At 36.9% G+C, this 25,830-nt stretch overlaps 2 protein-coding genes and 1 long non-coding RNA gene across 3 annotated transcripts in view; 1 reads left to right on the plus strand and 2 right to left on the minus strand.

Annotated features, from left to right (window-relative positions):
* Positions 1-25,830, minus strand: part of LOC134823749 (myelin expression factor 2-like) — a 75,852-nt gene that overhangs the window by 15,942 nt on the left and 34,080 nt on the right. The gene's annotated exons all lie outside the window — the stretch shown is intronic.
* LOC134823531 (uncharacterized) lies at positions 19,949-21,007 on the plus strand. Its single transcript, XM_063835031.1, has 4 exons — positions 19,949-19,992; positions 20,117-20,273; positions 20,387-20,530; positions 20,645-21,007. Exons 2-4 carry the CDS (start codon positions 20,192-20,194, stop codon positions 20,959-20,961), a joined length of 543 nt encoding a protein of 180 aa, XP_063691101.1. The 5' UTR covers positions 19,949-19,992; positions 20,117-20,191; the 3' UTR covers positions 20,962-21,007.
* Positions 24,888-25,586, minus strand: LOC134822675 (uncharacterized). The gene is made up of 3 exons (XR_010161215.1): positions 25,494-25,586; positions 25,191-25,303; positions 24,888-25,067 (listed from the first exon to the last, which is right to left on the minus strand). It is a non-coding gene; the product is annotated as an uncharacterized LOC134822675 (long non-coding RNA).

The raw sequence follows: 25,830 nt of genomic DNA on the forward strand, positions 1-25,830 counted from the left end.
CTGTGCTGCTCGCTGTACGTCAGCGATCGAAATTTATAATATATATCGTGACATGTAATTGTAAGATAACAAACCTCGCGCGCGCGGCGCTTACATCTGCACCTGAGAATCTCTCAGCAATGTGTGGCTGTCTGCGCGGCGGGCTGTGTATTGTGTATATAGCTGAATTTAAATTTAGATTTATTTGTAAATGAATAATAATATTAAATATGTATTGATTGTTTTGTGGTAAATAAAAATTTTGTTTTACTAAAATTTTGTTTTACTATACGCGTATCACCCATTAAAATGTGCCACCCGACGCGCCACGCAATTTTTCTCGTTGCTCGTCGGACGTCGACGAACAACGAAGCTCGTTGCGACGCGCCGCGCAATGAGCTGCCAGGCTAGGACATCGTCCTGGTCCAAAAAATTTTGGCGAGCGATTTTCTCCAAAAATTTAATGTGGGCGCCGACTTCCACTCTGGCTAGGTTACTTTTTACCCAGCGCGCGTTCCTTAATGGGATGAGGTAAAATTAGGTAGAAAGAATCCACTGACTTCCAATTCCATGTACTCTGGCCTGGCCAGAGTGCTTTCATAAAACTCAATTACTAGCTTGGCGTTGTAGGAGTGAAGCGAGTGATACACATTACTTTGACTAAACTCTTGCTGATCACAAGACAGTACAGGGAGGTGGGAAACACGGCTCGCAGTTGCAGCTGCGGCTCCTCGCTGGCGGTAATATTTCAATATGAACAAGAATTAAGAAAAAGAGAATTTAAGAAAAAGAGAATTTTATTTTCCACAGAATAATAAATACATATAATATACTTCAAAAACTTCAAAATATATTGTAAGTTCATCCATCGTTCATAAAATGGTGTTGCTCTATCCAGAGCCCTTGCGCTTACAGTAGCGCGCGCCCGCCTCACGGAGCTATCTATCACGGAGGTATATTTAACCTCATATCTCGAACGCGCAGTACTAGATTGAGCTAAACTTGGTCAGGTTTTGTAGCTTTGACTATCCTCGATCATATGGAACAGGGATAAAACTGTTTAGATGTTATATCTTAATTATATTAGGCACTTAGTTCACCTAACCATGTGCTTTCGCGCCACTTCGGGCGCGCTTGTTTACCGCCGTGAGGCAGGCGCGCGCTACTGCAATTGCAAGGGCGTTGGATAGAGCAAGGCACTTAGTTCTGAAAAGTGAGAATGTCATTAATATTAATTGACGATGTCAATTCATGGCAGCTCGGCGCGGCACAGTAGCGCATCTCGCCGATCTAGCCAGTACACAGCAACGCGGCACAGTAACGCATCGCGCTACAACATTAATACTGCTTTCACTGCAATGATTGTCAATCAATAGGAGGATCAACATGATACACAGGTTAAAGTGTTACCAACATGATATAAATCATTTTATGAGCAAGAAGATTGCAAAAAATAAAACAGCGCAAAATCAAGCCTGTTAGAAAATAAATCACCCTATGAAAAAGAAGATATACGAAGAAAAATAGAAGATGTTTAAATCAATTGACCAACTGAGTAGCAACAGCACAAAACTTATGATTGAAAGACTGAAAGACACAGCTGAAAAAGTTACCTGGGGACTCCAGGCTATTTTGTTCATTAACATAGCCTGGCGTAATTGAACCCTCTAAAACGCGCAAATAGGCGCGTTTATGCGATTTTACAATCAAATAACCAGATTTTACAATCTAACTCAGCGCGCGGCTCTTTTAGCGCATACGTCACTTCTTTCTTATTGGTAGTTGGCGTGCACGTGATCTTTTGCGCGGCTGTAATTGGTTCTGAACGATCACGTGAATGCGAGTCACGTGCGCTGTAACATCCAATGAGCATTCGCACTTTTTTCAGGGCGATGGAGGTCGTTATTCACTCAGCCCGAATAAAGATTCGGCGGAATGACAGTCTGAGCGTTGACGGATGTTACTCGTCTAAATTTCTTCGAAGTAGCGCGCGCCGCTTTCTTCTCGATGGCAAGTGCTACGAAGTTGCGCGCGCCGGGCCAGATCATTAACAATGGTCAAGCTGAGCGCAGCCCAGTAACTGAAAAAGAAGTTAAATGTAAACAACTGTGGAACAAGAAGGAACGCTTCCTCAGACACAGGAAGCATAAACAATAAAAAATCGACACCCTGTACCCTATCGGAAATCAGCGACTTCTCTTTACTGTCCATTTTGTCCCTGTATATTTGTCTCGTTTGTCTCTGTCCTTTTTGTCCATTTTGTCCCTTTTGTCTTTGTCTTTTTTCAGTTTTTTTTGTGCAGGGATAAAATGGACAGTGGCACCCCCCCCCCCCCCCCCATTAGTAAAGCAAACAGTATGATTGCATGGGTTACAAGGAATCTCATTATAAGAGAAATTAATGTTATGAGAAATGTTTATAAAACTATAATAAGACCCCACTTGGAGTATTGTGCTCAGTTGTGGTCTCCAGCTACCTGCCATGGGAATTGGGCTACTATCATTGAACTGGAAAATGTCCAGAGAAGGTTCACACGCCTTATTGATGATATTGGAACACTTCCTTACAGTGAAAGGTTGGATGCCTTACAGATTACAACACTCGCAGAGAGACGGGTTAGAGGAGATTTGATTGAAGCCTACAAAATTGTAAATGGATTGGTTGAGTATGGAAAAGATATTTTCAATTTAAGTAGATCGGGAGATAAAATTGTTAGCACTAAATCTAACAATATTGATAGAAATATTAAGACCTTGTCTAATAATTTTTTATCAGAGCGTGTTATCAGCTTTTGGAATAAATTGCCATCTTTTGTTAGAAATTCAGTGTCTGTTATTGATTTTAAAATTAATCTAGAAGAATTTAAAAAGACTAATAATTTAGTAGACACAGGCAACTTTTGGGAAGTGTCAAATATAGTTTTAGCAAAAATAGAGGGTGTAAATTATATCGAAAAGAAGAAGCAACAAGTCCAATATTTATATAAAAATCCGTGTGTTGCCAAGAGAAAGGGAATAAATATCTCATGAATTTGTTTTTATTTATTTATTTTTTAAATTAACGGTTTTTAACTTTTTTATATGTAAATAAATTATGACAATTATGTTAGTTATAGAATTTGTTTGTTTTTTAATGACGAAGGCTGTGAAATGTTCACAGTTCTGATAATGAGGAAATCAGAAAGAATGTTTAAAACTAGTGATGATGTTTATGTCATTGTTCTTAATCTAATCTAATCTAATCTATCTATTACTGTTTGTATTATAATTTTGAGTAAACATTAATCGAGTAAACCGCTCGATTCCCAATCATTAGAACTGTAACTGGATGTGACACGACTTAGAAAATCTTCATCGCGGAGCATCAAGTCTCCTATGTCATCACTGTACAAGGAAAAATATTGTTGTATTACTAGATCGGTCACACATCATTAAAGAATACAAAAAATAAAACATAAATTGTACTCGGCTTAATCAATAACAACAAGATAAGAATTTTAATCTTTAGGCAGGGCCCATAATCATTTAACCCTCAATCACCTAATTTAGGGTTAAGGTGAGGTATCATGGTAAATGTCAAGGTTACGGTAAGAATAATATGTAATAAATCATCCACACATAAGGGTAGAAATAAAAATAATCTATGCTAAAGATCAATAATTTTAACTATACTAACAATGCAATTACCTCACACGCCAATCCCAATGCGCGGCTCTTCTTTCGAGCTTATCGCATATACGTGCAGAAGTGAAAGAAGTGAGCAACATAGTGAGAGAAGTGAGCAATAGACTAGCAAATTAGACTAGCTAGGTATACTAGTAATACTAATAAATAATAAACTTCCTCATCCCTCAACTCCGGTTTATTTTGAATTAAATTTGACGGACGTTACTCGTCTAAATTTCTTCGAAGTAGCGTGCGCCGCTTTTTTCTCGAAATGGCCCGACGGCAAGTGCTACGAAAAAGCGCGCGCCGGGCCAGATCATTAACAATGGTCAAAATTAAATCATAAATGAATTGAATAAATTCAGAATTAAAGGATATGCCTTAAAATGTTTTACTGCGCGGCCCTCAGCCTGCCATTCGGCATTCCACCAAAAATTTGTTTTACTTAATTTATTCTTTGAAACAAATGTCATACGCAAAATTTAAAATGCCGGCATGTGTTAAATTTTTCCAAACTTAAGAAAAGCGCGTTGTAGCTCACAGGGGGAGCTGAAACCAAGTTTTCGATCAAACGCTGCCATGTGTAGTCAAACGTCGCCAAAAATTGCTCTCGTCCAATGAAATCGCTGCATTATATTATGTAAGCCAAGCTCAGCATATGAATATATGTGATTCAATTATGATACTGACTCGCAAAACGCAAAGATTTTTCACCTAACCATGTGCTTTCGCGCCACTTCGGGCGCGCTTGTTTCACAAGTCAAGAAAAGCACCTATCCACGAACCCCGATGGGAAGGTTCGTGCGCGCGTGCGCAGTACTGACAACAGCGTCTATGTAGCGCAGGTAGTCTTGGCACTTCTCCCTCCAGTATGCAGTAACCACTTTTCAGGTTTCTATAGTGCATAGTGACAGTGTATAGGGGTTAATTAGGTATAAACTACAGTACAGCTGTACTTACACCTACATTCACAAGCATGCAAGCTCACCTGGTCAAATGAGCGGGAAACGGAGGACAAGGTCTGGTGACGTCATAGTCGGGTGACCTCATAGGCTCATAATCACGTGACCTCAAACCCAATCAATGATCAATTAGGTTCGGGCATGGTCAGCCCCCTGTCACCCGATTTTAAGGTGACGTACGACACCTCGTTTACGCAATCAATGTCTGAAAGGCTACACACGTCGCATATGAGGACAAAAGCGCGGGTAATTTTGGCACCACTGTAGAGTGGTGCCAAAATTGTTGGGTGGGTTGATGGCTAGAGCCCTTTTTACCGCCGTGAGGCGGGCGCGCGCTACTGCAAGCGCAAGGGCTCTGGATAGAGCAACAAAGATTTCATTACATTGCAGCAACTGTTTGCGACGTTCGACTACAATTGGTTGTAGGTTTACAACCTACCAGGAAGCGCGCCGAGTTGGACTCGTTGACGGTCCAATATATGGAACAGATATTTTACGAGTATCACCCGTTAAACAATTGGCAGCATTTGATCGAAAAACTGGTTTCAGCCCCCCTTTGAGCTGGGTACTAATATAAATTAAAAATTGTTATTTTTACCCGTTACCTTGATTGTTGATTCACAATGTCAATCCCTCGCAACTTGGCAAGGCCCAAATTTATACCTGGGGACCTCAGGCTATCATGTTCATAAACATATAGAGATTTGGCGGAATGACAGGCTGAGCACAGCCCAGTAAGGCCCAAATATGGTGCATTTTGCCGATCTACGAAGAAGAAAAGATGCGATAGACGCTGTTGTCAGCACTGCGCGCGCGCACGAACCTTCACATCGGTGTTCATGGATAGGTGCTTTTCTTGACTTGTGAAACAAGCGTGCCCGCAGCGGCGCGAAAGCACATGGTTAGATGAAGACGGATGTTACTCGTCTAAATTTCTTCGAAGTAGCGCGCGCCGCTTTCTTCTCGAAATGATGGCACGAGCTACGAGGTAGCGCGCATCGGGCCAGATCATTAACAATGGTCAACCCATCGCACTACAAGAAAAATATGCGCAAAGATGGTAATTAGGAATTGGATTGTACGGCCTTATGAAAATAAAAATAAAAATATGTTATAAAAATATGTTATAAAAAATGTTGGACGGATGATATTCATTTAATTTTTTAAAATAGCGCGCTGTATTTTTTGTTTTTCAAGGTAAAGTGCCGCAAAATAGCGCGTACCGGTTCCTTAAAAATGGATTTATTAACAAAAACAACAATGTTTACTTTGGAATGTTTGTGGTACTTTTTAAAGGCTAACTTTAGCATCGGCATATAAAGCAATAAAGGCCTCCTATCCAAAATCAGCGGCTTGGCCTCTTATCCAAAACTATACAGGCTCTATTTCATAAAGTGCTGCTTTTTACCCTAAGGCTAGAACGACAATCCGATTTGCCCGGTGTCACTAGATGTACAGCTGACCTCATCCATTGTAAACGAAAAGTTATCGATTACGCCAATTTCTGAAGGATTTAATGAGAAATGGTTGCAAAATTTTCAAATGTTTAGAGGTAAAAATATGTCCAATCTTAACAGTGAAAACGTGTAATAATAAAGCAAAAAGTTGATAAAAACGAATTAAAAACTCACTCAGAAAGGTAATTTCATGTTTGTCGGGTAACCTCCCCCCAGTCTGAAGAAGTGATGTCCAATTGACCAGCAGAAGAGCTTGCTGAATCCAGTTAAACAATTCCTAACAGACGGTCACATTTTCTCTTCCCTGGTTTGTTTATTCACAACTGTTGCTATCTAGAAGACCTTCCTTTATCATTTATTATTTTTCTTCCTTCAATCAGCTTTTGATACAGATTTGCTCTTTCATACTCCCAAACATGTTTTCTGAAAACGATCATGAAACATTAGCATGAACTGATAGTTAAAAGAGAAAATTAAGATAGCCCTAACGGATTTTGCAGCACAAAGATTCCTTTCCGCCCGTACTTAGTCGAAAAATAAATAAACACGAGTATGTTATACGTAATGTACTACACAAAATTTCTTTCTAACGCCCTTATATTACTTACTGATCCCAGCTGTATCAGTACGTCACCAAACACCACTGACGTCACCACACACAACGAAACGTCACCACAACACCACGTGACCGTCACCACAAACACCCACGTGACGTCACAACACCACGTGAACGTCACAACACCAAGGATCCAGTAACAGACAAAACACTGCCGGTTTTGATATACATTGTGTCCCTCTCTTACTAACTCTAAACTAATTTACAGCCATGCCATACCAACCAATTTAATTAGGATGGACAGTGCAGTTGCAGTGGAATTAACGCCGATCGTGACTTTATAGTAATACCGTCCACGTCCCGACTCCAATAATCTATCCAGCCCTAGCCAAAACTCTCACACACAGTTCGTGTTTAACCACCAGATCCTCCTTATCAGAATATTACAATTCTGTATCCCCGTCTTAATCACCCAGTGTTAAATCCACTTGATCCTGTCGATTTGCGTAAGAGTTACCAAAGATTACTATGGCATTTCCTCATCAAACATTACAGGAGTCGAACTTGATAACAATAGCTCGATATGAATCTTTGTGCTGTTACTAGTATCTTCTTTTCCATGGTAAATCTACTGTGATTATGTCAACCACTAACCACAGCACTGTCTGTTCTCAAGTGCAGTAAGACTCCCCCGGATTAACAGGGCCGATACGGTTGCCATCTTTTTAGCGACAGGAACTCCACATATCTGTTATTTTTTAGTTATATTGAATGACTGAATTAAAAAAGTAATAATATATTCATCATAAAATTGTTTTTTAACAAATTTTCAACAAAATTTATATATTCCAAATTTTATCCTGAATAACAAAGTATAAACCTGATTTCCGCTGTGCAATTTAGCCACACACTATCATTTGTATCACAGCTGTCGGCGTGAAATCCTTGGCATCACATTTCAAATTCCACTACACGCGTCGGCTTCCTTCGTGCCAGAACTACACCGCGCGGAAAGACGCGCGCGCGCGTCTATGACGGTTTCAGTGTAAAGTCGGTTTTAAAGTAATGCATATGTATGTACTACGGCTTAACATGTTGGATTGTTTCGATTACCTGGGGGCCCCAGCACTCCGGATTTTTTGTACATAAACAACCAACTATGGCGAATGGCAGACTGAGCGCCGCCCAGTATCGTTTTGAGAGTTTTACGATGTCGATAGAATTAGAAACTAACTGAAGAATTCAATTGGCTCCAACATCGAAACAATAATACAACTATGACATATAAGGGGGGATGACACGTCTCCAATCTCTCCCGCACCTTATCTTTTCGAAAAAGACAAAGACATTGGAGACACAGCTTTTGGAGACATTGGGGACATTGGAGGCACATCTTTTGGAGACATTAGGGACATAAAATGGATATTAGGGGCATTGGAGACATTGGAGACACAGCTTTTGGAGAGATTGGGAACATTGGGAACATAAAATGGATAGTAGGGGCACTGGGGATATTTTGAAGTTTGTGTCTCCAGTAATCAACGTATCCCTAGTTCAGTGCCCCTACTATCCATTTTATGTCCCCAATGTCTCCAAAAGCTGTGTCTCCAATGTCTCCAATGCCCCTAATATCCATTTTATGTCCCCAATATCTCCAAAAGCTGTGTCCCCAATGTCTCCAAAAGCTGTGTCTCCAATGTCTCCAGGACACGTCTCCGCACCCTATCTTTTCAAAAAAGACAAGAGACATTGGAGACATTGGAGACGTGTCATGCCCCCCTATAAGCGATGATTTGAACCTTGCAATCCCAGTTTATGTTTCAAATTTAAGAGTCTATGCTCAATTAGGGTAAATTTGTTCAATGACTCTTAGACAAGGACTAAGATCAATCTTAGTGTGATATGAGCCAGTAGATGTGTTGCAGATCACTTCCTTCGCGTTTTCATCCATGAAGACAAGGTCGTCGTTGATACACGTGACAACATATTTGTAGTCGTCGGATTCAGCAATTTCAACCTGAAAATGACATCGTTGACTCACTGAGTGTGGATAGAAAATGGACTAATCAATTCGGGAAGAAGAACATATTTATATTCAAATTTTAAACTACCTAATAATTAACGGGTGATACTCGTAAAATATCTGTTCGACGAGTCCAACTCGGCGCGCGTCCTGCTAGGTTGTAAACCTACAATCTAATAATACATCTGTATAAAACTGACCTTTTTCAAAAGTGTATTTGGGGGCGTACGAGGTGGTTTACAGCGTAGTTTGATCCTTAGGTTCGTCTCGTCAGTACTGAATTCGAATCCAGTCTCCAACTTGATCCTGATAGTTATATGATATATTATGGGCCGTTGAATTTGAATACATTTGTAATTGTATAATACTAATTAAGGGGGGGGGGGGGGGGGGGGGGGGGGGGGGGGGGGGGGTTCACCCTGATTTTTTTGTGAAACTTTGTTTCGAGATAGCAGTTGACCAACAAACTATGACCAGTGACCGAATTTTTGAGGGGCATTTTTTATATTTTAGAATTTGGCCGCCAAATTGTTTTAAAGGCCTAACTCAAAATTTCAATACAAAACTTAAGGTCGAAATGCGATTCTACATTGACTCTGAAAATTTCATGTAAAAATATTGAAACCCTATTGAGTTCTATTGTTTTGAGTGAAATCAGTTTCGCAAATATCGCGAACTGAGATATGGGCAATTTTGTTCATTTTTTGCGATTATTTGAATACAGAATCCACAGTTAGGTAGATACTGAGCAGATAATCACAGAGAATGTGTAGTATAGGATTACCTTCCATATAAAGTTGGTTTCATTCAAAAATATTGATATTTGACCAATTTATGGGCCAAAATCTATTAAATTTGGTGCGTATGCCCAAATACGGTCATATGGTTTTTGGCTCATAACTCAGTCATTTTTTGTCCAATGCTTGATGAAACTTCATTACGAGTTCAGGGCCACTAGCACAAGTGAGACCCTAAAATCTGGTGGTTTTGGGCATGTTCAGGGTATTTTGCTAAATGGGCCTAATTTGGAGCAAAAATGGCGTGGCTGCCCCTCGGGCACCGTTCGGCGTTGGGCTCCGAACCCCCTCAAAATTCGGTCCCTGGTCCTAGCTCCTGGTCAACCTATCTCGAAACCAACTTTCACAAAAAAACTGACCCCCCCCCCCCCCCCCCCCCCCCCCCCCCCACCCCCCCCCTTAATGTATCCACTACTACTAGCCAACAACAGACGACGTTAATTTGGACCATGCCTGGAACTGGAAGTGGAAGTTGAATAAATTCAGAAAGTTGCTTTACGGCAAAAGAATCATGATCAAATGTATAATCGAGATTTAATGTACAATACGCCGTTGAATGGATCATTCAAGGAATTTATAAGCTAGCACAGTTCGAATGACTTAAACCTGAAACTGTAAAGACCACCGTCACAAAAGTAAACGTCCTCTAAACGATGTGAGATTGTGTAGGGACCTGATACTGCAGAGAAGTCTGGAAGGGATACTGGAATATCCTTGTTCCCTTCTGAGAAAGATATTATTATAGTCTAGTTACAAATACAAAACACAACCTGTATTTTGTTTTTTTAATCTGTACAAGAACCGGCTGTCTCTAAATTTGTTTTAAATGTGTTATTTTACCTGTACTATATTATCAATTTATTTAGTGTTGCCGCCAGCCGCAGCTATACTATATACTACTAGGCCTTCTGACTTCTGTTAATATTTTGGTAGAAGTTCAAACAGTGAACCACACAAATTAAAATAAATAAAAAAATGTCAATGAAAGTGAATTGTAACTGAAAAAGAACAACAAAGTACAAACCTTTATAGTGAAGGAATACACTCAATGGCTTTATGTCTCCAAGGACTGACATTGTAAAGAATGCAGTCGACTTTTCAAAAACGGCCTTTACTTTTGAAATTGTTGCTTGAGCTGACTTGACGCATATCATGTCACATGTTTGCTGTTGACCCGAAAGGAAAATTACTGCTCTGTAGTCTGAAAAATAAAATAAAAACAGACAACTTCAGATATAAAAATGGATTTTTTAATTTAATTTTGCATTCTGGGTTAAAACTTTATTAACTTCTAAAGATAGTTTATTCAAAGATCGATGTAATAATATAGGTTACTAGTGCCTGTGTAGATACAAGTTACAACGAACATAGTAAACAATAAAATGATAACTATAAGTATAACATCCTAAGATTAAATTATTGAAGAAACCTATCGCATTTCTATACCTGCAACATCGCTAGAAGTCAATCTCTGAATGAAGAGTTTGGTAGACATCACACCTTTATCATCGATTGGAGAGATAAGTGTACGGTACTGCCACTGGTGATCCGATGGAAGACTTTCCCAATTTATTGACCCTCCATCTAGTAGTAATTATTAAAGTTTTTCAGTTTTGATCATTCAAAAAGTATTATAATTCAAAAATTACTAACATATAACTACGAACATAATTACTAAAGTAAAATTAGATAAAGCTTACTTACTTCTTTTCTGCCATGTGATCCTGACGACGGATAAGTCTCTGGCAGTGAAATAAGTTGTCAAAATAGCTGGTCGTCCCACTGTTGCCAAAACTGGTGTTATGACAACTGCTTCACCTAAACGACGAGAAAGTTTACAAATGATATCCCAGAAAAAAGACATCTATAAATATCAGTATTACTCGAATTCCTCTATATTGTATCAATTATGATAGTATTCATAATATTATTAATCATGCAAATCAATATATTATTTATTTCGTTATTCGAATCTTTCTTTGATTATGGAAAACAATATTGCAGGGAAATAATCGGAGACCGATCGTGAAAGTGTAGAAAATTAAATTATTGATGGAAATATCGAGTGGGAATCATTTTGAGGGCGTTGTGTCATTTTCCAAAGCATTAGGTAGAAAAGTTCAAAATAGTGTAGTGCTGTAGGAACACAGAAATACTTGCCGAGCAACGAGAATTTCACTGTAACTGTAAGAGATTCTTGGACTGAATTCTGAATCCGGACGGAGTAGTCACAAGTACCATGTTGTGAAACTAAATCATCTTTTGAGCCTGCTTCTATCATAGAATCAGAACTGAAAATAATTGAATCAATGATTTAATCACCCCTCCTACCCTCCTCCCCCTTTCCTATGAGATAATTAGGGAGGAATAATGCATCACAACCCCTATTTCATCAGCCTTAAATCAACTTACGTTAATTGTGTCCGTAAAAACGAAAGTAGGATGGAAGCTATTTTTTTGATTGATAAATAATTTTAATCTTAACTTGTACTTTCTAAAGATGTTCTCACCTGCGAATGTGATAAACTTCGGTGAAGATTAACCCATCGGTTGAGATTTTTGAATCTGTCGATTTACTAATAGGGTTGACCTGAGATATCGATAGTTAGAATTCAGTGTTATGTCTAGAACCTACGATCTTCACGAATGGTAGAACAAATGAAGCATGCCAGAAAATTTGTTTGAAATAATTAATTCTCACTCACAAGATCAAGAGAGCAATCCAAATTCCTTGACAGCGGTGCTGAAGGTGCATGAGTTATAAAAGTCACCACAGCTCCTGTATCTGGAGTCAGGACTATTAAATCGAGGTCGCTGTCTATCCTTATTTCGTTCAGATGACTCATTGGTGTATCAACGATTTGTCCTGGGTTCGAGAGTTTTTTATTCAACAAAACTTTGAGGTTCTGCGTAAAGGTCATAAACCTTTAACTGGCATGTTTCCACTTGAAAATTCTTTTATATTTAATGAACTAAATTTAAGGGAAGCCTGATTGAGAATTTCTTTCTTTACCTGTGCTGTACTGGGCCCGGCAATAAAGATTTCCAACAGCTGCTGTGGAGTGAGCAACTATGATTTTCCACTGGACCGTTGTAGTGCCATAAACTTTCTCCATCATTTTGAAGATGATAACATCATGGTGCTTATTATAGGTAAAACCTTTATTGTTTACAAACTTGCCATCCAACTTCCACCTTCGTGTTTTGACATTTTTAGTAAACATCGTATTATGATTTACCAAGACATTTAATTTGGATAGAAGTGAAATATATAGATATATCATGAAATTCTGGTTACTAGCATGAAAACTGGCCACAATTTTTGGTCCATAATTTGTAAATGAGATTATTGTGACTCACAAAATATTTTCCAATCAACTCTTTAGTCTTTAGGCTGTCTAAGCTCGTAGCATAAACTTACCGCAAATTATTCAAAATAGAATCAGTCATGTTAAATGGTACGGAACAGGTGACTTCTGATTCAGTCCCTGTAATGCCCCACACAGAATTGGGATATTGAGTCCCACTGACATTCACTCCAATCAAAATCACTTGGTTGCTCTGTAGAAATCGCTCTGCGATATGTGAGTGATATTCACGGATATATAATCGAATGAAAATCTTTATTTTCAGTGAGATTATGTTTATACCATATTGCTGCACTCTGCAAAAACAGAATAGTATATAATTGACAAAATTAAGCTTACTGCTCGTTGTTTCTGTGTAAAAGGATCTCCAGGCCCCAACTGTAGAGTTGCTTACAATGATGCTGATTACGGAGGTCTTTGGAGAGTTGATAATATCCCTATGAGGAAAACATTTGAACAATGTTTGTAGTTAAATTCAAATCGGTTTATTTGTTATTTGATAGATATGAGTTAACAACTACTTCAGTACAGCAAAACCCGCGGTAAAATAAAAATACCAGTAGTATGTCAGGGACTTTTCAATAGCCATTTTGGGAAAAAGTGGTGTACAGGTGCTTGGAGTAAGCATATTACGTAATGTTACCGGCGGCGACCTTGTAATTAGTGTGATATCATGTTCCATGTGGAAACTATATTGGATGTAACTTGATTATTACGTCATGTTTATTGCTCGCGGTACTTTTGTGATCTTATCGTGTAACGATCTTACCAGATTAGAGTGGGTCAAAGTGAAGTTATAATGTGCCACGAGCACGCTATCCTTATCACGCTATACTTATCCTATAGATCACTTGAGTGACTCATTTAATATTTTAACCCTTATAATTAGTGTAATATTACGTTCCATGTGGAAGCTGTATTGGATGTAACATTGGATCAATGTGACTAAAAAATTTGTTAGCATCACACTTTTGTATAGATCACCCCGGTGTTATTAGATCATAATGTTTTGAAGTGATCACCTGAACAATTATCGTACCCCACATGATCAGGGTACCTCTAAAATATCAAGGGTTATATGTTGCTACGTAGTCCCACGTGAAAATGCTGCCCCTCATTCCACTGGTCCCACCCACATCAATTAGAGCAGCCAGGTGTTAGATCATACTGTTTCTAAGAAACTCGACAGCATTTCTGCCAGCCAACCGAGGTTATATACTAGTTACCGCTACAGCCGCTTTCATTTCTCATTTGTTCGTTTATAATTTGTTGACTAGTGATACAGACTTAAGTTTAGTCCTCCGTTCCTTTGCTTCTATTCTGAATAGAGATGTGGAAAAAACTTATTTGCTGGTTATTCGGCAAATGGCTAATAATTTTTATGCTTTCTGTTCTTGTGTATCCTGAAGCTCTTGATGAAGTGCCTGGGCCTTCTAATATTGACTCAACTGTACCGAGAAAAAGGAGGAGATTGGTGGCATCTTGTAGGAACTGCGGATTTCGGGCCGACCACAAGGTACATTTTTAGATTTTTGAACGAGTATAAGCACGACTCTTACAATAATAAAGAAAACTAAATTTTATTAATCTAGGCACCATACTTTAATAGATACAATCACATTCAAATACATCTGATTACGTTTTAAAATATTATCAACTTATAAAACTCATAGTTAAATACTGACAAAATATCAGGATGAACTTGAAAATCACCAGTGCACTGAAGAATTGAGAGAATCTCAAGAACCCTCCTCTGAAGGAGATCAACAGAACGCTGAGGATAAAACGTTGAAACCTAAGGTATTTTTTAAAAATATTTAAAACGATATTATGATACAACATTTTAAATACTTGTATAATTTGTCTTTGATAAATGAAACTTGGTGTTTGTGAAATATCCTGAGTTGTTATGAGATTTGTACTTTACAATACGATTCTTTTTCTTTCAGAACCGACATAAAAAGACCAAATGTAATGACTGTGGGTCGGTAATGTGGGCTGATCACTTGAAAAGGCATGCCAGCAAGTGTAAAATTCGGTGTAAAGACTGTGGAAAGCGAGTGCCTCCGGCTGAATTTAAGGACCATAAAGAGATTCATGAATGGAATCTTAGAAACAGTTTCCCGGAGTCGTCTGCATCTTTATCACAAAATGTGGATGATGAAGATTTAGAACAGGGTGAATTTAACGACATCTATGAGGAGTACGATCAATACATTAAGACAGCAAGCAAATTTGGTCGAATAATGGATACATTCAATTTCAAAATGGGTCAATTTTCACCAAATGAACTCATTTATCGATTTAAGTCGATTTTCAAATCACAGAAAAACTCTTTCAAAATCAAAATTTCACTTGGAGCTATCCTCTTTAACAAAACCACAGAGGAGTATGCCTTTTACAAAAGCTCTCAAAATAACCAGCTGCTTCTTGATCAACCAGTCCTAATAAGAAATTCCAGTGACAAGGTTAGCTTCATTCGGAAATTGGAAAGTTTGGACCTGATTGCAGCGATATCCAGACCCAACAGTCAATGGACCATTGCTAAAGTCACAAACGCTACATTTTTCGTCTACAAGCTCACAGGAACTCCTATTGGGTCATCAGTTGAACTTCCAGCACATCTTGCCAACAACAAAGGTTTGATAAGTTTAACCAAAAGGAAAGGAAAGGCCTACAACGACAAATTGTGTTTCTTTCGAAGTCTTAGTCTTCACATGGGGCTGCCCCTTGATGGACTGGAAGGGAAATTAAAAGAGCTGAAAAACTTGTTTTGTGAAAAAGCGTCTATTAAGGAGTTTGAAGGTGTCACCTTGGATCAACTAGAGGAGATATCGCGCATCTTCGAAGTTGCAATAAACGTTTATGAACAGGATGAAGAGAGGAACACTGATTTGATATTTAGAACCATCACGGAGTCTGACAACCCTCTGAATCTTAACCTGTACGGCGAGCACTTTTCTTTTATCAAGAACTTAGCCATTTACTCTCAGTCATATAGGTGTGCAAAGTGTGATAAGATATGGTCGAGCTCGAACCACTTCCATAGACATGTTCGGAATTGTGAAGCAGGTGTTAAACATAAATACGGAACCGGTACATTTAACCTCCGACCCACTGTTTTTGAGGCTCTTGAGGAGGAGGGGGTGTTCGTGCCACTTGAACTTCGGCCTTTTCCATTCATGGCCACTTATGATATTGAATGTATGTTGAAGAAGGAAGTAGATATCAACGACACAGCTAAAATAAACTATACGTCTAAACATGAGCTTGCGTCTGTTTCGGTCTGTAGTAATGTACCTGGATTTACCTCTCCGAAGTGTTTCATCTTGCCTTGTGAGGGAGGTCAAAATCAGCTTGTGAAGAAGTTTGTTGATTACCTCATGAACATCAGTGAAACTTCATCTGCAATTCTACGTGAAAGATACTCGAAGTATCTAGATCAGATTAACTCAGAGAGAACACTTCAAAGATTTGAAGAGCATATTACCCAGTTGCCCGTGCTATCGTTTAATGGTGCCAGTTATGATTTGAGAATTTTAAAAGAGTTTCTTATCCCTGTTATCATTGATCTAGACTCGCTTAAGTTTGTCATAAAGAAAAGTACAAGTTACATGGCAATAGTGACTGAAGAGCTGTGTTTTCTTGACGTAATGTATTACATCGCACCTTCGTTTAACTATTCTCAGTTCCTTCACGCCTACGGTGCTAACGCTCAAAAGGGTTTCTTTCCATATGATTGGTTCAATGACTTGAAGAAGCTTGAGTCAGATCGCTTCCCATCTTACCAGGACTTTTACTCTTCACTAAAAGGATCCAACACACTTCAACCCACTGCGACGGAAATTTTGGGTGCAGATGAAGTTAACCTTATAGGAAGAAAACCGTCGAAAGGTACTCCACTTACATCCGACGAAATGTTCCAAATATCTCAGCTGAGATATGAGACAGTAAGCAACATGTTCTACGAAAACAAATGGACTATGAAGGATTATATAATCCATTATAACAATGCAGATGTCAAACCATTTTTAAGTGCCCTAAAAAATATGTCTAAGTACTACATCGACCGAGGTGTTGACGCTTTCAAAGACGGATTTTCAGGTAACTAATAAAATCAAAAGATAGGTATTTAAACTGTAAAAATAAGTACTGTAAATTATAAAAATTATGAATTGATAACATCATATTATAACGACGCGGTGAAGTTCTTGGAGCAAATTATGAATTGAATTATTTTACTGTTGCGAAGGTAAAATACACTTTTTTATAATGTTTTCGGTTTCAGTTCCTGGAATTGCAGAGAGGCTTGCGTTTAAAACTTTGAAACCTGATGAAAATTTTCTCCTATTCAATAAAAGAAACGCAGATCTGGTAGAACTTTTCAGAGGAAATAATGTTGGTGGCCCTGCCATCATTTTCGATAGATATCAGGAAGCAGGTGAGCGAAAATAATAATGATAACGTTTTGACATACGGAAGTAATTTGAATGATACTAAAATTGATAACTTGATCTAGAAATTTTTAACTAATGATATATATTCTTGAACAGGTGTCACAAATATCAGACATAACGACGAAGGAAAGCAGTGTAAGAGAATTTTGGGTTATGATGCAAACGCGCTGTATCTCTGTAAGTGAACTAACATTTTTATTTTATTTGTTTAATGTTTTCTTACAGATAATAGGGTTGAGTCAAATTTTCTAAGTTTATATTGAACGGAAAAGCTATTATTTACGTGCAATGAAAATTATTAGGGTGTATGCAGCAACAAATGCCTTGTGGTATGTTTCTTCGAAGAAAACGGGAGGATCTATTCGAGAAGAAATATCCCAAACCTCATTCTGCTGTGTGTAGTGAATGGATGGGTTATCTTGAAACAACACGAGGGATTGATATACAACATGCACGCAATGGGACTGAATTTAGAGTAGGGAGCAGAAAAATACCGGTGGATGGTTATTGCAGGTTTTATTTTATATGATTTACTTTGATTCTTTCATTTCGATACCTAACTTGGCTAATCGTTGTCATTTATAAATTATTCCTCACGTATTTCTTTAAATTTTTTTTTCTTTTCAGAGAATCAAAGACTGTATTTCAATTCCACGGATGCTTCTTCCATGGATGTCTTTCCTGTTTTACGTCTCCACAACACAACCGTGATGAATCTCGTAACGGTTGGAGATCCTTTGACGATCGCTATAAGGCCACTGGAGAGGTATCTGACTACATTACTGATGAGGGGTATCGATTAGAGGTGATTTGGGAGTGTGAATGGAAAGATCTGAAGAAAACTGTCGACTTCAAAAACAAATACTTGTATCCGGGAGAGTCGAATGTTTACATGAGAGAGCCCCAGATACTAGCTATGGTGATGGACGGCAGCATGTTTGGTGTAGTTGAAGTGGATATTGAGGTTCCGGAAGAATTGAAAGATCATTTCACTGAGATGACACCAATCTTCAAAAACACAACTATATCCTTATCAGACATTGGAGTTTACATGACGGATCATTTGGCTAAATCCAAACAGAATTTCCGAGATCGGAGATGTTTAATTGGATCTATGTTTGGAACCAAAATTCTCTTGATAACTCCACTCCTGATTTGGTATGTAAAGCATGGACTCAAAGTGACGAAGATATACCAGGTCATCCAATTCGATCCAAAGGAGTGCTTCAAACGATTCGGAGATGAAGTGTCTGACGACCGAAGAGCTGGTGAGTGTAATTACTTAGTATTTAATAAAGTATTTTTATGCTACATCATGCTAGTGTTAATAATATTTACAAACTTTATAATGAACGTTGTTTCCAGATTGAATTATTTAACTTCTTGAGTACTTTGTTTAAATAAGACAATTCAGGTGACGCTGACATCAGTAAAAAAATCATTGGTGATACATCAAAGCTTATAGGTTTGAATACCACCTTTTATTTAAACATTTTTTTGGGTGAATTTTAGCAAATAAATAGAAAAAAAAATAAATCCGTGACAACTATCCTACCACTTTCGTAGGTAACAGTGTGTATGGACATTCGATCATGGACAAATCGAAGCACACTGCGGTCAAGTTTTGTGGAATCGAGAAAGCGTCAAAAGTAGTCCATATTAATCTGAATAATAATCCTAACTCGAATTATATTGTAAATGGAGTAGAACTAGAAGTATCTGCACAGGAAAAAGATTTGGGGGTTATTACCCATAGCTCCTTGCTTTGGAATGAACAGATAAAAGCATGTATTTCTAAAGCAAATCGTATGATCTGCTGGATTGTAAGGAACTTAGTTATTAGAGAAAAGGTTGTAATGATAGCTATTTATAAAGCTTTGATAAGACCTCATCTTGAGTATTGTGTCCAATTGTGGAATCCAGTTGCGGCTCATGGAAGTTGGGGGACTGTTTTGGAGCTGGAGAGCGTCCAGAGGCGGTTTACCCGTCTTATTGATGAGGTGGGTACTCTTCCATACAGCTGCAGACTGGATATCCTCAATTTGACAAATTGAGGATATCCATTTGTCAAATTGCTTTTAAAGTAACTAGTGGTTTGACTGAATATGGATCGGGTTTGTTCAGAATGAGCAGATCTGGTCTTAATCTAGTTTCAACCAATAGGTGTAATAAGAGTGTAACTAAAGTTAAGAATCTCCAGTCCTCTTTTCTTCCGGAGCGAGTCATTCCTTACTGGAACAAACTCCCTTCAGATGTCAAGAACTGCTCGACAGTTTTAAGCTTTAAAGTTAGATTGGAAGGATTTAAGAAAGAAATGATTTCTAAAAACAGTGTAAATGATTTTTATTTTTGGAATGTTTCGAATGAAGTTTTAGGGAAAATTGAAGGACCCAGTTATTTAAGCAATAAGGAGACACATAATGAATATCTTTGGTTTCATCCTTTTGTGGCAAAGAAGCGTTTCATAAATCTTTATTCCACTGGGAAGTATTAATGAATTATTTATAGATAATGTATTAGATTTTATTAATTAATAAAATTGAATTTGATAAATTATTAATGTTGATGGAAAAATATATTTATTTAAATTATTTTTTTATTTAGTGCAATGATATTTTGTAGACACTTGTGATGATGTTATGTCATAATCTTTACTTACTTACTTACTTACTTTATCAACGATCCCTTCTTCAGCTCATTTGAGGAGTGTGGTGAAGAAACGTTCGAGGTATAATTTATTCGACGCCTATTTAAAATAGTAAGAAATTAATGTATTGATTTTATATCAGATATTTAAGATATAAAAGTGTTATCTTTAAAAGTTTGAAACACGTAATATCTAATTATACCAGATAACACTGAAAAAGAAGTCTATCAAACACGACCTACCGATCCAGTTAGGCTTCTTTGTATACCAGTATGCTAAGATGCGAATGCTTAGCTTTTACTACGATGTTGTCGATCGATTCGTTGACAGACGAGACTACTGTGTTTTAGAGATGGATACAGGTTTTAATTTTAACAAACATAGCCTGACTCATTGTGAGATAATTGAATCTAAAATAGGTCTAATACATCTACACAGGATATCAAAATACCAAATCTCAAACTATAATCCTCAGACAGTTTGTATCTTGCTGTCAGTGGAATGGATTTAGACAGTGTCGTAAAGCCTGAAATGACACAAGAATGGGAGGAAGCTAAAAAGGAGTGGTTTCCACGGATTGACAGCAAATCCAATGCGGCATACGATCTAAGGACCCCAGGTAACAGAGTAACACAATTATTAAAAGTAATACTTATATTACTCAAGGACGTGGACAGTTATTGTATTAATAAGGGACGTCGTCTTCAGTTTGTTGCACCGAATTCTAATTCAGGATTGTTCAAGATGGAATGGGAAGGTGACGGGTTTGTCGGCTTGGCTGCCAAAACTTATTACTGCTTCCATAACAACTCTCCCGACAAGGATAAACATAGTGCAAAGGGTATCAACAGAAATTTTCGCCTGAGCAAAGAAGATTATTTGAAGGTTCTCAACAAAGACCCGAAACAAGAATTACAAGTAAACAAGGGTTTCATTGTCAAAGGACAAAGCATGTACACATACGAACTCACCAAAAAGGGCCTTGATCATTTATATGTCAAGAGGAAGGTTTTAGATAACGGTATTAGCACGACTTATTTAGATATTTAAGGTGATGTGTGATCGTCGACTAATTGAGATGAAAATTTACCATGGTTTTATTTTTATTTTATTTTTTTCTGTTTCGGATATAAATATTTTTCATAATACATAGCTTGTTTCATTTTGTATGTTAAAATGATTAATACCGTCGTCATTAATAATAATACCCGTCACTAATAATAATAATAATACCCTTCATTAATAATAATTTTGTATGTTAAAATGATTAATACCGTCGTCATTAATAATAATACCCGGCACTAATAATAATAATAATACCTGTCATTAATAATAATACCCGTCACTAATAAAAATACCCCTCATTGATAATAATAATAATACCTGTCATTAATAATAATACCCGTCACTTATAACAATACCCGTCATTAATAATAATAATAATACCCGTCATTAATAATAATACCCGTCATTAATAATAATACCCGTCATTAATAATAATAATACCCATCATTAATAATAATAATACCCGTCATTAATAATAATACCCGTCATTAATAATAATACCCGTCATTAATAATAATAATACCCATCATTAATAATAATAATACCCGTCATTAATAATAATACCCGTCATTAATGATAATAATACCCGTCATTAATAATAATACCCGTCATTAATAATAATACCCGCCATTAATAATAATACCCGTCATTAATAATAATACCCGTCATTAATAATAATACCCGTCATTAATAATAATACCCGTCATTGATAATAATACCCGTCATTAATAATAATAATATCCGTCATTAATAATAATACCCGTCATTAATAATAATAATACCCGTCATTAATAATACCCGTCATTAATAATAATAATACCCGTCATTAATAATAATACCCGTCATTAATAATAATAATACCCGTCATTAATAATAATATCCGTCATTATTAATAATACCCGTCATTATTAACAATACCCGTCATTAATAATAATACCCGTCATTAATAATAATAATACCCGTCATTAATAATAATACCCGTCATTAATAATAATAATAACCGTCATTAATAATAATAATACCCGTCATTAATAATAATAATACCTGTCATTAATAATAATACCCGTCATTAATAATAATACCCGTCATTAATAACAATACCTGTCATTATTAACAATACCCGACACTAAACCCGTCATTATTAATAATGCCCGTCATTATTAACAATACCCGTCATTAATACCCGTCATTATTGATAATACAACTTTCATTGTCGTTTGTATTATAATAACGATGCGACTAATTCTTTCAATTAATGTCACTCTCATCTGAGAGGTATATAAGGGCCTTTTGACAGCTGATATGAATTCAATAGTTCTTCATCTAGCTTGAAAATGAGTAGTAAATCATACTCGTGTGATAGTTGTGGAAGGCAGTACAAAAATTCTAAAAGTCTTCGTACCCACCGCTACTCGTATCACAGGACACAGAAAGATAGCAGAAATATAGATAAGGTCTACAGTTTACCCAATGATTCCGTGAGTCTCGACTACGAGTATGGTACTGATTACGCTACTAAGAATAAGCTTCCAGCAGCCAACGAATTCACAACAGATGGTCTTGGATACGATTATTTACAGGATAAAGTTACGGACATTGTACTAATGAAAGCAGACCTAAATATTCTGCAATCGACTGTCGATGAATTAGACAGACTTGTCAGGAACTTGAGTGAGGAGATGAAAAGTAATGACAGTGTGAGTAATAAAACTCACTTTGTTAGATATGAGGACAGCATTCTTCCATCAAATGAACTCAGAATACTCAAACTTACGGTAGAATCAAACAAAAATGATATAAGAGATATTCAAGATACTATGGATAATACTGTCGATCAAAACGTTGGTCAAGAGGTTGATGTTGATTTGAACGAACTGGCAGCCGAAGATCTTATCGATGGTATGATTGAAATAAGGAACTCGTTTGTTGAAAATGACATAGACGAAGTGACTGCAGATATTCCTAAACTCCGTAATGTCCTCAAGTTAATACTGAAAACGGTAGATCTAAGTAAACTGAGTGAGGAGGAATTCCAGCTGCTAAATGAAATATCTAATGCTTCGAAGTTAACGGCAAAAGCAATGATACACGAAAATTTTAATCATCTCGTGAACATGTTTGACCGGATGAAAACTGATCTTGATGAATTATTTGAGCCATCTGATTCTGAGAAACAGGAAATAAAGTCTGTAAATGAAGAAGAGAAATCGGATACTGATGACAATAACTCTATGACTGATCAGTCAGAATCTGAAACGGCATCAGACAAGGAAGAAGAACAGTACTCATCGGATTCTAATATTAGTGAAATTGATCCGTCAGAATTAGAAAGCACGCTAGATACTCATTCCATTTCACAATGTGAGGATCAAAGTGACTGAAATTAATGAATAAAATTGACCTCCGGAACAAAGACTATAAAAGCATCTGGGAGAACTGCTTTTCAAAATTAATCTTCTGCTGTCAATATTATTAGTTATGGACCGTTCCACACTTGCACAAATTCCTAGAAAATATCAGGATATTTACAAAAGGAGTTGGAACACAATTAAAACGAATGTGAGACAGGGTCGATTGAAAGATGTTTACCATTTCCCTATACTCACCATGGATAATAGTGCGATCTTAAGAAAAGCTGAAGAAGTTGTTGCAAAATACAACGAGAAGTTCAAAGTTAATGTGGCGTTTGGATTTATTCTCAAGGACAGGACTACAGATGAACTAAAGTTCTTTCATCCGTCAAACAACACGATGCTGTTTACACTCCCTCGATTATTAGAAACTCCGTCTGATTATAAACAATTTGTTGAGGATATTGAGCAACAAGACGCCTTTGACTATGCTCGACTACACAGACCATCAACAAAATGGACAGTGGAAAGAATTGTGTGCGTACGATTTGATATTTATAAATTTAAACTAAGACGTTAATTTAATTCTGTCAAAACTTATTTTTGGATGTGTATCGTGTAAATAATATTCAGCTAATGCTATTCGTAAAAACTTATTCATTTTCATTTATTTTTCTAACCAGTTACGAATCATTTGTTTTATTTTTTAACAACATCAGTCAGCTAGTTATATTGATAGATTGTGGAAATTAATCACTAGAAACGATTAAATGAGTCACTCAAGTGATCTATAGGATAAGGATAGCGTGCTGTAGGTGGCACATTATTACCTCACTTTGACCCACTCTAATCTGGTAAGATCGTTACACGATAAGATCACAAAAGTACCGCGAGCAATGAACATGACGTAATAATCAAGTTACATCCAATATAGTTTCCACATGGAACATGATATCACACTAATTACAAGGTCGCCGCCGGTAACATTACGTAATATGCTTACTCCAAGCACCTGTACACCACTTTTTCCCAAAATGGCTATTGAAAAGTCCCTGACATACTACTAATACCTGCAAGTTTTAGTCAAACACAGAGAGTCATTGTGCTTCCACCAAAAGTGTCCTTCAGCAAACGAGGAGAAGAAATACAAAGATTTCAGGTTGACTGTTGCTCCGTTGAAAGCTCTTATCTCATGTTCTGGTGTCAGCAACAAACCTGTTGGTGGATGCTATTACATATATTGAAACTCTTGAGATGTCTACACAATGTGCACTACCTAGTCGGGTTTAAAATGTACGGTCACAATAAAAAATAAACGCGCTCACGAACAAAGAGTGCATAAATTTGATCATGTAAATTCACAGCTCACAATTTAAACCGTTCATATAATTTTCAATAAAATATTCTTTATACTCTTACTTGTCAAATAAATCATTTTTGAAATCGATAGTGAATTCAACTGACTCATTTAAATCATTCTACGCCTCGACTGAGTAAAAGTCTAATAACAAAAAAAAGGATGCAAAGTCTCTCTGATTTTTAAGATTGTTTCGAAATTAGAATGAAATATTATAATCTGTTGATTTAGATTACCATCGGTTTCTATTTCAACTTCCGAGTAAAAGTTATACTCTTGACCATGGGCGAAGACTATGCAAGTGTAAGAAGCAACTTCGTTGGGAGGGTCTAATCGTAAAATTGTTGTTGTTGTACTATTTTGTAAGGTTTCTTTTCTTGTCTCTGCAAAAAAAAGTTAAAATGTTACATATGATATAATATTGATATCAATATTTATATAAGGCCAAGGGGGCACCAAGCTCAAAGTAGTGTTCCATAGAGTTACACAAAAACTTGGAATTTAACCTTCAAATATAGTATTTTGGTGTGACCAAGCAACTGTCAATGTGTCGGTAGGAAAGATCACAGTGCACTTCAATACTGCTGGGTCTCCTGTTCTAACATAATCATTGGTTGTACTGAAATAAGAAGTTGAATTCAATGGAAATTTAGGGAAATTGGAGTAGGTCAAAATTTAATACAACAATATGATATTGATTATGATTGGTCAAATGGAGATTTCAGTTTAAGAACGTATTATTTAATTCTACGCATTCTTTCATTTGCGCAATATTAAATAAGATTTTTGAACTACATTATTAAACGTACCGAACTGTGAAGGTTTTGAGAGCCACCAAGGTATCATCATATTGATCTTTTTCTCCTACTGAAATCCTACATGTGAATAGTTGATCGCCTAACAAAGTCACGTCAGCTAAAAGGATCATAGTAGACTCCTTCATCCCATCCATTAGTGCTCCATCGCTGATAAATTGAAAGAGTCGGTAATCCATGACAACATCTACATTTGCAACAAATTATAAAACAGCAATATATCATATATCTGTATTAGGATCTCAAATATTCTATCATTTCAGTAATCGGTATTCGGTATATTCCAGTAATATAAAAGATTGACATATATGGCGTGCAGCTCTATAAAGAA

Source organism: Bolinopsis microptera, chromosome 11, assembly GCF_026151205.1.
Source record: "Bolinopsis microptera isolate Bmic1 chromosome 11, MBARI_Bmic_1.0, whole genome shotgun sequence".
In the NCBI taxonomy this organism is placed as follows: Eukaryota; Metazoa; Ctenophora; class Tentaculata; order Lobata; family Bolinopsidae; genus Bolinopsis; species Bolinopsis microptera.

What these genes read in the sequence shown, in the direction of transcription:
- LOC134823531 (XM_063835031.1), top strand. Translation starts at nt 20,192, where the DNA reads ATGCGAATGCTTAGCTTTTACTACGATGTTGTCGATCGATTCGTTGAC. An exon ending in TGTTTTAGAGATGGATACAG is followed by an intron (nt 20,274 to 20,386) that starts GTTTTAATTTTA and finishes TATAATCCTCAG; the next exon opens with ACAGTTTGTATCTTGCTGTC. An exon ending in ATACGATCTAAGGACCCCAG is followed by an intron (nt 20,531 to 20,644) that starts GTAACAGAGTAA and finishes ATTCTAATTCAG; the next exon opens with GATTGTTCAAGATGGAATGG.